The sequence below is a fragment of the Marmota marmota genome, unplaced genomic scaffold (genome assembly GCF_001458135.2).
Source record: "Marmota marmota marmota unplaced genomic scaffold, marMar, whole genome shotgun sequence".
Taxonomy (NCBI): Eukaryota; Metazoa; Chordata; class Mammalia; order Rodentia; family Sciuridae; genus Marmota; species Marmota marmota.
Window position 1 is genome coordinate 8,675,871 of NW_025999925.1, and position 15,060 is coordinate 8,690,930.

The 15,060-nt window shown below is 38.6% G+C and overlaps 1 protein-coding gene across 2 annotated transcripts in view; it reads left to right on the forward strand.

The window, feature by feature from the left end:
- Positions 1–13,820, forward strand: part of Rasgrf2 (Ras protein specific guanine nucleotide releasing factor 2) — a 238,540-nt gene extending 224,720 nt beyond the window's left edge. For both annotated transcript variants that reach the window (XM_048800210.1, XM_048800208.1), the window contains exons 24-27: positions 1,694–1,773; positions 3,283–3,400; positions 3,976–4,044; positions 9,171–13,820. In XM_048800210.1, the coding sequence (XP_048656167.1) occupies positions 1,694–1,773; positions 3,283–3,400; positions 3,976–4,044; positions 9,171–9,263 (360 nt within the window). In that variant the 3' untranslated portion in view covers positions 9,264–13,820. The remainder of the gene's footprint in view (positions 1–1,693; positions 1,774–3,282; positions 3,401–3,975; positions 4,045–9,170) is intronic.
- The last annotated feature ends 1,240 nt before the right edge of the window (positions 13,821–15,060 follow it).

Sequence of the window (15,060 nt, forward strand, 5' to 3'; positions counted from 1 at the left end):
TTTCTTTATTCCTTTGAAACTGGCACCAAGGAATCACCAAACTTTAAGATAGCTTCCAGGCTTCTCTATAGTTGACTTTGAGAGGATGCAAATTTAGGGATAACCAAGGGATAGGGATGATAGGCTAATATTAAATCTGTTTCAAATTTTGATGTAACACCTGAGGAGGCATTAAATAGATTACACTATTTCAACCACATGTGTGAGTCACCCCTGGTGACCTTAGCACGAGTTGATGTACTGTCCTCCCAAGAGGCTGTGTCTGTGGCAGAGCACCTCACTCTGGGCCTAGTTGCGGATATGTCTGCTTCAGGCAATTGGGTGCACCATCTGTTCTGCAGCTGTCCCTTCAGATCTGTCCAGGGGATCCAGAAGGCCTGGTGGAATCTGCAGTCTGGAGCCCTCTACGTGGAGGTGGAACAGACTGTACTTCTGCAACTTCTTTGAGCTAAGGCCATCCTTGGGCCAAGAAAGAGGCCTCCCAGAGCCTTCAGAAACCAAGATGGGGGAACTGTTGGCATTATTCTGAAAGCTACTAGGAACTGTGCAACTCCTTTCTAGGCTGAGGCTCAGGGGGAGAGCAGCTTTGCTTTGGGCTTGCCAGTTGCTTTACCCAGTAGGATCTGAGGCATCAGGGCTCAGCCAGGCAGCCTGGGTGTGAGTATCACCAGAAACAGGTTCTTATCCCCAAAGGCCACCTTACCATGGAAGAAACTCCAGACCAATATCAACAACCATATGCTTTCTTAGTAAATATCTGTTATACTTTTTTTAACAAATTCATGATAATTATCATAAAACAAAGAATTTAGAGCAGAAGATATTGCTCAGTCAATGCCAAAGCAACCAAATATGCACTTTGATCGTTTAGAGATTAATACAAAAAAGATTCGTGTGAAAACTCCCTGACATGAGACCTTTCCTTTAATATTCTATGTTCTACACATGCTTTTCCAGTTCTTCAAGTTCTTTAATTTTCTGTGCATTACAATTTTTCTTTTCTAAACACTTTTCTTTCTTTATGGCTAAATGTGTGCAGAGAAGCACTTGCTCTTCTCCCCAAGTTGTTCTTTTTTCTTTTAATCATGCCAACATTGTGCCCTGCCTCTGCATTGAAATCATATTACACGATGACCTTTGTTCTGGTGAAGGTTTCAGCACCTGCCTCTGTAGAAGAGAGCTGGCAGCTCACTATCTGTTGTGGTTTAAATATTAGGTGTCTCCCAAAAGCTCATGTGTGAGACAATGCAAGAAAGTTTAGAGGTGAAATAATTGGGTTAAGAGAGCCTTAACCTAGTCAATGCATTAATCTGCTAATAGGGATTAAGTAAGCAGTAACTATACAGGTAGGGTGTGGCTAGAGGAGGTGAGTCATTGAGGGCCCATTGGGGGTTTGTATTTTGTCCATGGTGAGGGGAGTCTCTCTCTCTCTGCTCCCGGTGTGATGTCCTGAGCTGCCTTCCTCTGCCACACTGTTCTGTCATGATGTTCTGCCTCACTTTGGGCCCTAAGGAGTGGAGTCAGCCATCTATGGACTGAGACCTCTGAAACTGTGAGCCCCCAAATAAACTTTTCCTCCTCTAAAATTGTTCTCAGGTATTTTGGTCACAGAAGTGAAAAGGCTGACTAAAAACAGTATCTTATGAAGCCATGAGATTCTCATGACAAACTAAGTTTTTTCTTTCTGTTTTAGACGAAAGCTCTAATGGACAAACTTCAGAAGACGGTTTCATCTGAAGGAAGGTTTAAAAATCTCAGAGAAACCCTTAAAAAGTATGTCTATCTTAAGTCATTCACAATTTATAAATATGTTTACCTAATTTTTAAAAGTTTATGAGTGGTGACCCACCTCCTTCATTGCTGGAAGAGAAAAGCAAACAGAAAATGACTTCCATTGTCTTTAGTATTTTGGATTTTTCCTTCTCACTTGGAACACTGTGGATATAGTGAGGATCTTACAGATGTACTCATGGTATGCAGATTGTTCCAAGTAAGAAGAAAATGTTACTGTAAAAAGTTTCTTGAGTCAGTATTTTCTAATCTAAGTACAACGATTTCCTGTGATTTTTTTAAAATTTAAATATTCCAGCACATGTGATTATTGTTATTTATTTTTGGCCCTTTATTTCTAGATCTCTCTCTCTCTCTCTCTCTCTCTCTCTCTCTCCACACACATACACACACACACACACACACACACACACCATAGAATATATTCTCTTGCAACTAGTTTTCTCAAGTTGTAGCACATGAACTTGACTCACTCTGGAAAAACATTAGTCTTGTGATGGTATGAGTGAAAGAAAGCGTAACAGTGATAACAACAACAATAGTAACAGCAACAATAATAGGATAAGAATTATTTACTGGATGTTTACTGAAAGACAGGCTCCATGCTGAGTACTTGACACATCTTTTTTAAAAAATATTTTTTAGCTATAGATAGTCACAATATCTTTATTTTATTTATTTCATTTTTATGTGGTGCTGAGGGTTGAACCCAGTGCCTCACACATACTAAGCAAGTGCTCTACCACTGAGCTACAGCCCCAGCCCCTTGACGCATCTTACTTAAATCTCACAACAAATTTAAGAGGTAAGCTTTTCTGTCTTCATCTTACAGATGAGGGCACTACAGTTCAGAGAGTTTGCCCACTGCCACTGAGTAACTGGTCAGCTAGGATCAAAGCCCAGTTCTTTCTGCACCAAAAGTCCGTATTCTTAGCCTCAGACCTCTTCCAGGAGACCAAGTATTCCACTCCCCACCAAAAACAAAACAGGTGACTCCCTTTAGTGAGTAACTATAATGTTGGTTAAGTCTCTACCTTCTAAAATATTGAAGTACTAACTTAAACAGAGAACAAGTTTACTATAGTGTGAGACTTTGATCACAATGATTTTCTTTGTGGTGTTCATCCACTAGGAAGGTGAGAGCAAAGGGGTTTGTTTTCCCACATGCTTCTGCCCCTCCAAGAAGTATGGACAACTTACAAGTACTGCAAACAATTCCTGCTAGCAAACATCTTATATTTGTCCCTAAGTCATCCTGTTGTTGGGATATGCCATTGTCTCACATTTGTAAAGCATGGGCTGTAATTTTGTATTGTATTCTATCGTGAAATTTGTTTAAAATGTGCGTATCATGAGTGTGCATCTGACAATGCAATAAAAAGTCTTTGTTCTTCAGGATGGAAGCAGCTTAGTTGCTTCCTGTTTAAATTGGGGAGGGAAATGGATATTCATGCAAATGAGTGTGAGAACAAATACTTCTTGGTCTTGCAGTTGTAACCCCCCAGCAGTTCCTTACCTTGGAATGTACTTGACAGACTTGGCATTTATTGAAGAAGGAACACCCAACTTTACCGAAGAAGGCCTTGTCAATTTCTCCAAAATGAGAATGGTAGGTGACAATTTCATAACTGGCTTGTGTTTATGACTCTAGTGGCTTACAGAGTAGAAGCTTGGTAACAAAGTCAATGTTTGCTTTTTAATCTCAAGGGAGAAGAGGTGGGGAGACTAGGACTAATATTTGCTGTTGGCTAATTGAGATTTTTAGCCAACAGCAAATATCTGCTATCTGGGTCAAGGGGATGAGGAATACAATTTCAAGGATGACGTTCTAAGACTGACCCATGGTAGGCAGATGCTGAAGGCTTCTTGTTAGACAATCAGATTCTGAGCACCAAGTTAGAAGCAAGGAGCCCATGGGCAGTAGTACCCAACATGTCCCTCTCCCAAACTTGTGGCCACCTGGTGCCAGCTGCTCCTCCAGTTTTGGATTCAGTATCTTCTTGCTGTTGGAATCTCATACAGTTCCTAGGATAAGAAAATCCCACGCATAGAAAATCATCAAATGGGCTTCACCTACTGGAGGAAGGGCCCTTGGGAAGAAGCCCCAGAAGAGTGCTTTGCGCTGCAGGGAAATAACTTTGTTCTGCTTCTGTTACTGTTGCTGTTTTTCTCTCCTCCTGTTAGATATCACACATTATCCGAGAGATACGACAGTTCCAGCAGACTGCCTACCGAATAGACCATCAGCCAAAGGTAAAACACTGCCGTTGTGAGGGAATTAAGAAAGAAAAAAAGTGGCAATTAATGAATTAGAAGACAACAATAGAGTTGATCAGTTATACCAAGACTGACTCATGGAAAGGACCAATAAACTAGAAAATCTTCAATAAGCCTGAAAGAAAAAATAAATAAATAAAGGAAGGCAAAAAGAACATCAGCTATCATCAAAGTTCTGTTGATTTTTACATCCTGTATTTCATGTGAATCTTCCCCTCTTCTTCTATTTCCCACACCAAACATTCTACTTGTGTGTGTGTGTGTGTGTGTGTGTGTGAGTATGTGTGTGTGTGTGTGTGTGTGTATGTGTGCGCGACTGGGGATCAAACCAGGGCCTCACATACTAAACAAGTGCTGTACCTCTGAGCTACATCCCTAGCCCTCCAAGCACTCTAGAATGCAAAATCTGTATTGCAAATTACAGCTCTCTGAAATACAAAGTGGCTTATGCCCCCTGCCCCACACAAAACATTTCATTGTTTTCCCATTACTCTTAGGATTGGAAAAAAAAAAAAAAAGGAAAATTCCTAACATTACTAAGAAGTCTTGCTTTACATGGCCCTGGCTTTTCTTGATTCTTTTCGCATGACACACCCACTTCTCTCTCCATTTCAACCACAACTGTTCTTTTTCTTTTTTTTTGAAAGATTATCTTTAGGGGCTGCAGTTGTAGCTCAGTGATAGAGCACTTGCCTAGCCTTCATGAGGCACTGAGTTTGATCCTCAGCACCACTTAAAAATAAATAAATAAAATAAAGGTATTGTGTCCATCTACAAATTTCAAAAAAGGCTCTTTTTCAAGAGAGTTTTAGCTATCTGATATCCCAATTGAGAAAGTAATACAAAAATTTCTACCTACCTCACCAGTCATAATTCTCTATCATTAACATCTTAACATTAATATCATTAATATAGTACATTTGTTAGAATTGATGAACCAATATTGATACATGATTATTAACTGAAGATCATAGTTTATTCAGATTCCTTTACTTTTTAAAATATTTTTATTAGGGCTTTATAATTATACATTATAGTGTGGTTCATTTTGACATATTCATACATGCACGTAATATAATTTGCTTCATTTTAATGCCACAGTACTTCATTTTTTTCCCTCCACCTTTTCCTCTGGCTCCCCTTCTTTTAACCTAGTGGTCTTCCTTCTATTCTATTTTATTTATTGTTTTTTTAATTGGTGCTTTATAAATGTGGGATTCACTGAGGTACATACATACATGTGCAGAGCATAATTTGGTCTGTTTCTTTCCACAGTTCCTTTCTTTTCCTGGTCCTACTCTCGCCCCCTCTATCCACTTCCTCTACTCCACTGATCGTCCTTCTATTTTCTTGATATCCACCTCTTTTTTCTTTTAATTTCTTATTTTCTCTATATATTCTACATATGATAAAAAACGTTTGACTTTTGACTTTCTGTGTCTGTCTCATTTCGCTTAGCATAGTAGTTTCTAGTTCAATCCATTTACCAGCAAATAACATAATTTCATTCTTCTTTATGACCAAGTACACTCTATTGGGTATATACCACATTTTCTTTATCCATTCATCTGTTGAAGGGCACCTGGGTTGGTTTCATAACTTGTCTATTGTGAAATGTGCTGCTATGAACATTGATGTGGCTGTGTCACTGTAGTAGGCTGATTTTAGTTCTTTTGGACAAATATCAAGGAGTGGGATAGCTGGGTCATATGGTGGTTCCATTGCCAGTCTTTTGAGGATAGAATTCCCTTACTTTTTGCCTAATGTAATTTCTCTGTTTCAGGATTCATTCATATTGCATTTCATTTAGGAACCCCTATCAGTGTGGGATTATTTTTCCTTTTCTTTTTTGAGGTCTTAATAATTTGCTGCTACTGTAAGATACTCCAGGCTGATCTTATGTATTTCTCGCCCCAATGCTAGAATCAGTTATTTCTCCTGAAACTCTAACTCCTTGTATTGAAGAATGATAGTAGGAACCATATGGACTCTTGGTGCGCATACTTCAGAGGTTCATTTCTCTTAGGCGCTCCGAGCTGACAGAACACAGAAATGTATGTGTGTTTTCTAACCCATGTCTGTCCACACATAAATACTTCCATGTGTAACCAAATGTATTTGTTTTAAGATACACCCAACTTCATACTGAAGATTCCAATTCTACATATGAATCATCCTAGCCCTACCCTATGTTTGCATATCTTTAAATGTCCATTCCAACAGTGAGAAACAGACTCTTTAATAGGCCCCTAAGTTTTGCTTTATATGTGTTTGCTAAAGGGCTTTCCATATCTCTGTCTGGGGTGCCCTTCCTTCTGCATTGCACACTTAACTTGTTCACAAATTAACTCTCATTTTCTCAGGCGCTCCTCACTTTTCAGCTTTTATTGCACTAGGTACCTCTACTTTCCAGCACTTACTTCTGGAGTTGCCATTTTTACCTGTATTTGTTTGCTTATGTGTATATGTGTAACATCCATGAGGGTCAGAGCCATGCCTCTTGTGTTTAGTTTTGTATCCCCCCAGCATCTTGCACAGTGCCTGCCCAGTAGTAGATAATAAATGCCTCTTGAATTAAACCAAGTCAGGATGAAAAACAAGGTTGTCATTGTCACTGTTCCTGTTCAGTTTTGAGCTGAAAAAAATAGCCAAGCCAATGAAGCAATAAAAAGTAGTAAAAGGTATAAAAAATTTGAAAGTAAAAATTAAATGTTATAATTCACAGATGATTTAATCAGCTCCCTAAAAAATCCAGGAAAAATCTGATTAAAGAAGCATAGCAACCTAACATGAAAGCCAACAATTTTCAACACAGGATGAAATATAATATAAAACTCTCATTAAAAAAAAGAAACAAATCTATTATGCTTAGGATTATGTGGAACAAGAAGTGTATAAGACCTTTATGAACTGAAGTACATGCAGGAGATACTGATTATATAGCTAAATCAAGTTTATGAATCAGAAGACTTGCTATTATTTAAATGTTCTCAATTTAATCTGTAAATTCATTGAAATCTTAATATAAATTCAATATGGCTTTTCATAGAACTTGACCAACTTATTCTGAAATTCATAAGGGACCTTAAGTAGAAAAAAAAAGATGAGAACTTTGTGAAAAGTAAGAACAGGAAGTGAGAATTTTTTCTTCCAAATACAAATGTATATTCTAAAGATAGAGTAAATAAAACAGGATGATATTCCCATAAGAATAAAAATTTAATGGACTGAAGTCCAGACACAGATTTTATCAATATGAAAATCTAATATGGGATAAAGAAGAAACTTACCAAAAGTTCCAGAAAGAAACTGATCATTTACTAAGTGGAATAGGAATTTGAACTCTGCATCTTATACCGTTTGCAAAATTAGATTTCAGATGACTTTTTTACTTAGATATACAAAGAAATATTCAAATAAAAAACAGTGTGCAACATTTATGCCCTTTAGATTTGAAAGACCATTCTTTACAGAATGCAAAAGCTTTAAAAGACAAGCTTGATAAAGTTTACTACATGAAATTTACTGTATGAAAACGTCATTCCGTATGACAATGGATGACAATGGACAGTTACTTACAAAGTCAAAATGCCAGCAGTGGACTAGGAGATAATATTTTCAACATATAAAACAAAACAAAAGTATTTGTATAAATATATAAGAAAAACATAAACAATGTAGTAGAAAAATTGAGAACTCTGAGCATTTCATTCGCAGAAGAAACAAAAACGGTCAATGAAGATTTGAAAAATGCTCAACTTCACCAATAAAATTTGCAAATTATAATATCATTCTCACCTGCCAGATTAGGAAAAATTCAATAGATTGATAATATAAACAGTAGTCAGGATATGGGAAAACAGGTAGGATTACTAACTTTGAAAGTCATATTACATCATCCTTTAAAATTAAAACTTGTACACCGAGCAGCTGGAACTTTTATATGCATTGCTGGTGAGAGTAAGATCACCCACCCATTTTGGAAAACTGCCATTGGAGTTTTCTTAGAATGTTAAGTATGTATTATGACTCAACCATTTCTCTCCAAGGGAGAAATGAAGATATGCCCATTAAAAAAAAAACTCATGTAAAATGTCCATAACAGTCCCAGTGTCCATCAACAGATAAATGGGTAAGTGAACTGTGGTATATTTCTACAATGGCACACTGCTCACCAATCAGTAATATTTACGGATACATACCACAACATGCATGAATCTCAAAACGTTAACACTCAAGTGAAGTAAGCCAGACAGAAAAGAGCTTATGCTGTATGTCCATTTATATGAAGTTCCTGGGAAGACAAAATTAATGTGTGATAGGAATCAGAGCAGCAGCTGCTTCTGGAGCAGATTGGGAAGTGCATGGAGGAGCTTCTGTGTATGTATGTATGTAACGTACATGGGTGCATACAACTGTCAAAACTGATCAAACTTTTAATATCACTTACGTATATCTCAATAAAAATAAGAAAATATTTTCATGGAGAACACCCTATCCCTCTAAATCTTTATTTCTAGTGTCATTTCCTTTCATTTCATTGCTGGTGCCTACCCAAGCAAAGTGTTCCTATATGAGCATCAGGAAGCTTGCTAATAAGGATTTTCCTGTAACTGCGTAATGGTGAAATATAGACAGCAACTCAATGTCTATCGATATAGAGCATTAAAGAAACTTTAGTATATTGCACTATCAATACTGTACCACAGTTAGAGCTCTCTATATTGACATGGGAGCACTCCATAAGTTACAATTAAGAGAGGAAAGCAGAATACAATGTAGCTCATAATGTCATCTATGAGAACAAGGGAAATGGTTTCTGTAAGTGAGTGTAATGTCTGTAAAAATACAGTAACACATCTGGGAGACAATACATGCCAAATGGTAACAGTGGTGCCTCTTGGGGAAGCTACCTGGGACAGAGGTGGGAAATGACTAGACATGTTTGATTAAAATAAAAGCAAATATATTCACAACATTTTTTAGTAATACAAAAATTTTAAATGTTTAAGAGAAAATGCTGAATGTGTCAGATTCCATTCAGAAAGGTCTTTACTGGTGTTCTGAAAGAAATGCAAGCTGCAATGTCTTTTTTTTTTCAGGTCACACAGTACTTGCTTGACAAAGCCCTCATCATAGATGAAGATACGCTTTATGAGCTGTCACTAAAAATTGAACCTCGACTCCCTGCTTGAAGATCTGGCCTTGCCCCGAGACCTCGGCGTTTCCATGGAAAGGGAACAGTCAGAACTGTGCATGCCATGCCTCACACGGTGCAGCGGGGACTGGGGAAAGGTGAAGCCAGTCTCCTGTCTCCACTGAAGAAGATGGAACTGGACTGAGCCAACCCCAGCTGTGTGGGTCAAAGTCAGCTGCTTCAGCCCTGGGTGGGAAGATGAAAAGACTGATACTGTAAAGCTGATGGTGCATTTTATGTAAGGGAATGTAAGATGGGAGAGGCTTGTAGCCACTTTCATGAAGCTGGTAAGAAGGTAAATTTCCCTCTGCCCCATGTTCTGTTAGAACTTGGGGACAAGGGCCTGCAGAAAAGACCTGTGATGTTTCTCTGGCACTTCACTGGCCTGGGCACAACTGCCAATCTTTTCCTAGGATTTAACTGCTTCCATGACACTTCTTTCCATTACAAGCTTCACAGGAAAGCCGAAGCCTCCTCTCTAGGGCCAACACATCAGCAGTGCCAGTCTACAGCATGTGCATGGTTCTCAGTGCATTATAAATATTTATATTTGAGGAATGGTATGTTCTGAAACTGCCTTTTCAGTCTTTAGGCAACAGGACAGGAAAAAAAAAAAGATAAAACTCAAGTGGATTTGTTGGTAACGTTTCCTTAATTAAAAACATTAGGCTGTGCCCCAGAGGATTTCAGTCTGTGGCCGTCTTGGGGTGAGGGTGGGGGCTTCTTCCTGAGATTGGTGGTCCCAAGAAGCTACCCCCTTGGAGAGGCAGCTGCAGAATTTGCAGAAAGGTGCATGCCACCTCACCGACAAAACTGTGGAACAAGATCAAAGGCCACCAAGTGCTATGGGGAATAATGGGTTTCATTGATAAGTGAAAATATATACCTAAAAACCATCTTTGTACCTCGTTTGCTTGTTTCCTTTTTTCTGATAGTATGATAGGAATCTTCTGATTTACACAAACCTTTTTTTTTTTTTTAAAGGCTCACTATGAGCATGGATTGTATTTTTTAAAAACTGTTTTGTGGGATTTTCTTTTGAAAACCCACACTTCCATGTGCTGTTGGTAGACAGTCCTTCTCCACCCCAGCCATCTTTGTTTAAAAATGATTTTGAGATCTTTCTGAGTGAGAATTCTGTAACTGTATGGGAAAAGGGCCCAATCACCCAAAAGCTCTCACGGCAGAAAGCCAATTTCAGAGGTTAATCCTGCTGCCCATGGCTGGGAAAGTGGCCTCAGTTTTATAGAGATTGTCAGTTGTAGAGGAAACAGGGCTATTTTATCGTTTACCTCCCTCTTCTCTTCTCAGGGAGACTACTGCTTTAAAAGAAGAAAAAAGAAAACACGACAGAGTTATTATTACCTGAGCCTGTTGTACCTGACATTTGCTCTTGAAAGCATGAAGCTTATTGATGCTAACAATGAAAAATTGATCTGTCTGGCTGTTTTCCCTCTTCTTTGCACTTTAATTTTTTGGTAGAGCTAACAGCTGATTAATAAATTTCCGTTAGCTCTTAAGACCCCATGAAAGAGCTGGCATTGATAACGTATCATAGAAGTAAAGAAGGTACTTTTTTTTTTTTTTTTTTTTTTTTTTTTTTGCACAGTAAGGGCCATCTCTGTACATACTACATAGTGAAATATCAAATAAGGAAAAGAAAGTATTTATAATATATGAAAACCATTCCAAAAATATTTTCTGTAGCTCATATTAGCCAACAGTGTAGCATTAGGCCCAAGGAGGGTTCATTATGGATGCTTTACTTTTCTTTTTTCTTTTTTAAAAAATTGCTTGTTTGTTCTCTTTAGTTTCAGACAAGAGATTGACTGCATCTTGATGCATGATGAGAAGCATGGCTGTTGGATTCTAACCATGCACACCTTGTGATTTATTTCTCAGTGTTCAGAAACCGAGGGTTTGAAAAAATATGTGTCAGTTGCATCAAACACCTCATGTTCTTGCAAAAGAAAAGCTAGGCAAAGGTTAGCTTTCTTGATTCAAAAAGAAAAAAAATGTTGGAAGGTGAACAAAAACCAGGACAAATTCATGAGAGGACCACGCACATACCCGGTACCTAGCTTCAGGCAAAGCACCACATGGAAAAGTCAATGAGTTGTACCCTGCCCTGGAGTCCCACGGCCTTCTGAAGGGGAAGGGATGCCTCCATGTGCACTTTCCTTGGAAATTTGAACCCTGTTTCTCTGACCCAGCTGTTCCAGAGGCACTGCCATTTTTATGTTAAAAAAAAAATGAGAGGAGTTTCCAATGCTCCTCCTCTTTTGCAATGCAGCTTTTCCTCACAGTGACAAAACTTTTGAGCCTAATTTCTATAGCATGTTGGAAGTGCCTCCCAGTGGTCAGACATGACTTTTAGCATTTTATTGAGTTCAATGCTGACTTTTAGTGTTATCTTGAGTCACATAGTCCTCCTGTTTCGTTTCCTACAGCTAGAGAGAGAGAACTCCACCTCCAAGAGAGTTCCCTTTGACAAGCTGCACTATTTGTGGGTCAGCTAAGATAGAAACACATGTTTAAAGTAAGAATCAACAACACAACAACAACAACAAAAATCCTCAATTTGGTCACACTTGAAATTCTCCAGAGCAATTTATGTCATCTCTTCTGACTGTTAAAGTCTTGATCCTCCTCTCCTCCCAAGCTTTGTGTGTATTGTGGCACACAGCACATGCTTGCCAGGCTCAGTCCCCCTATATTCTATTCCGGGAGACCGGTTCTAGGAGTAGGAGGTCAGCCTCTATGAGCCAAGTAACAAACATGTATACTACAAACTTAACCCAGTAACTCAGAAGTAAAATCCAATTTCATGCTTTCAAATGAATACTCACATTTTATGCTGTCAATAGAGTCATCTTGAGGTTTTTAGGGGATGCCTTTGGTTATTAACTAAGACATTCAGTTTTGCCACAGGGAGAAAGAAGTCTTTTACCTAAGCTGATATACTTTCTGACAGAGTCAGGCATGAAATAGAACATTGTCACTTTTCCTTAGTGTTTCTGTGAAGGAATTTAAAGAGGAAATTTTAAACTGCTCTTGCAGTATTTTCAAGCTGCTCTCACAATATCTCCATTGCTGGCAAATTTCAGAGGACCTTAGGGCACTGCTTATAGACAAGTGAAACTCATGGCTACTGGATAATTTGGAAAAGAAAATCCATTATGTGCCTATTTGGAAGGTGTGGTGAATCAGCAGCTCTTCTCTCACATTGTGAGACAAGACCTTGGGCCAGCAAGGAGTTGTCAGCTTTTAAGTTCTTAACTAAAAGAAGTAATGCAGTAAAGAAGTTATTCCTAATAAAGTTAACTTTTATTTGTAAGCAAAGGATTTCCTTACTTTTCAAAGTTTCATTTTATTCCCTCTGAAAAAGAATCTCTCTCTTTATTTTGAACTCAAGAGCAAGTTTTTTTAAAACCTGCAAAAAACTTTACACTGGGTGTGGTGGCATACATCTGTATTTCCTGCTACTCAGGAAGCTGAGGATGGAGGTCTACAAGTTTGAGCCCAGTGTAGGTAACTTAGTGAGATCCTGTCTCAAAATAAAAAGGGCTGGGGATGTGGCTCTGTTGGTGATCACTTGCTTTGCATGAGTAAAACCCTGGGCTCAATCTCCAGTACTGAAAAAATAAAATAAATTAAATAAATACAAGAAAAAGATAATCTCTTGTTTATGGCCAGATTACATGTCCACTGGCAGAAGGAATCAGTAAACGAGATTCATTTTCATTTATGTAATAAATTTTGTAAGTTTAAATATTGACTTGTTTACAGACACCACTGTATGATTCCTGGTAATAAATCTAATCAAAATGTCAGTTCTCAGTGCCCACTGGTGACTTAAAATTAAGAAGGGCAGAGTAAAAGTGGGACACAGTCTTCTTGTACTAGGTGTAAACACGTGAATGATTCCAAAAATCATTCATCTCAGGTGCCACACAGCATGACATTGACATTAGGATTGATTGTACTGATCTAATCTGCTCGAGAAAAATGATAGTTCTACTTAATGATGTTGAACCACTGTCTTTCACACAATCCATTTCAACTTTCATTAGAAAGCCGGTTGTGAAAGGGCACTGGACGAGGCATCCCTGCCCTGAGTCCTAGCCCAAATCTGCATCCACTAGCTGGAACACCTTAGGCCAGTGTTTACACCTCTCTGAGCCTCAGTTTCCTCATTTGTAAAATGGGGTTTATCGTGATTTCTGTGCTGTCTACCTCACAGGGCTGTCATGAGGACAAAATGGCTTAGAATGTAAACTGTAAAGTGCTTTCCAAATGTGAGGTAACCTGATTACCATCCTCAGCTCTCTTTTGCAGAGAAATTAAATGTATTTCTTTATTATTTGTGTGTGTGCGTGTGATGGAGAAACACGTCAGTTGGAGAAGCATATTGTGTCCAGTACTTAGCAAATCTGCTGATATTTGTGATTCCGACAGAGGAGTTTGTGCTGTGGCCTAACATTTGCCAAGTGAGGTGTAAGTTATGCCTATATGCAAATTAAACTGCGCCTTTCTTGAATACTTGGAAATCTCATCAGTTTTTTTATTCTTGCCCTATTTTTCTACATTGTCTCCTTGATAACAATGAGCTTTTTCAGTTATTCTTTTAAAGTTCAGGGTGGAAAACAGATTAGAAAAAGCACATGTTGCTGACACCAAAGTATCAGAGAACGGGGGACTTCAGAAAAAATGGAGATCATTTAGTCCCACTCACTTTCTAGTCTTTCACTGGTCTTGTGAGATCCACAGCACATGCTTGACTACTGCCCAGAACACCTCAGCTCATCCAGGGCAGCTCCATGCTCCTGACAGGTTGCGGAGACGAAGAAGCTGCAGCAGTGGAATCCTGGCTCAGCCATTACTAGTTCTGACCTTGATGGGCTCCTGAGCTGTCTGAAGTTGTCCTTATCCATAAAACAAGACTCATGTCTATTCCTACAATTACTGCAATGGTTACATGGAGTGATATATATATATATATATATATATAGATATAGATATAGATATATAGATATAGATATAGATATATATATATAGATAGATATATATTCATAATATTATATTATTAATATATACACATATGTCTACTATCATTTCCGTCAAGTAGATGAAGTTGTCCTCACATTTAGAGCTGAAGGAACCAGGATGCAGTTGTTGAGCACAAAAGGGAACTAAGCAGAGGGATCCCTGCTGCCCAATTAACTTCTTTCTAATTCTGGCATGAACGGTCCAGGCTGATGGGGTTGCAGGGAACTGGGTTCCCTTCATCCTATTACTCGGCCAAACCACAGGCCTGCATGGTCAGATCTGAGTTTTACTCTATGCACACTCCAGCTTGATTCCGGAATAGAAAAGAGAATAAGCCCAGGACAGGAGATTTCTTTTAAAGCAAGGGATATGGTAAAAGCCAGCCACTGGTTACACTGGACACTAGAGCCATGGAGCTTTGAAGGGAGTGGGCAGTGATAAGAAAGGAAGAAAGGGCATGTCATGGGGCTTGTGGTTGAAGGATTTTCAGATATTTTGGAATTTCTGCTGTGAGTCTAGGTGCCACTCCCTCCTAATAACCTTGAAAGTGACCAGGCCCCGACTGAAGGAAGGCAGCCTCTTTTTCCAACAACATCTCAGCTTCTACCTTGACCCATTCATGTGTAAACTCAGTATAAAATATAAGCAGTTGAGGTAAGAGATGTGGAGGAGGCCCTAAATGTCCATTAGTAAAGAATTATAGGAAAAAGAAAAAGAGAGATTTTCACCGTAACTACCATTCTTTA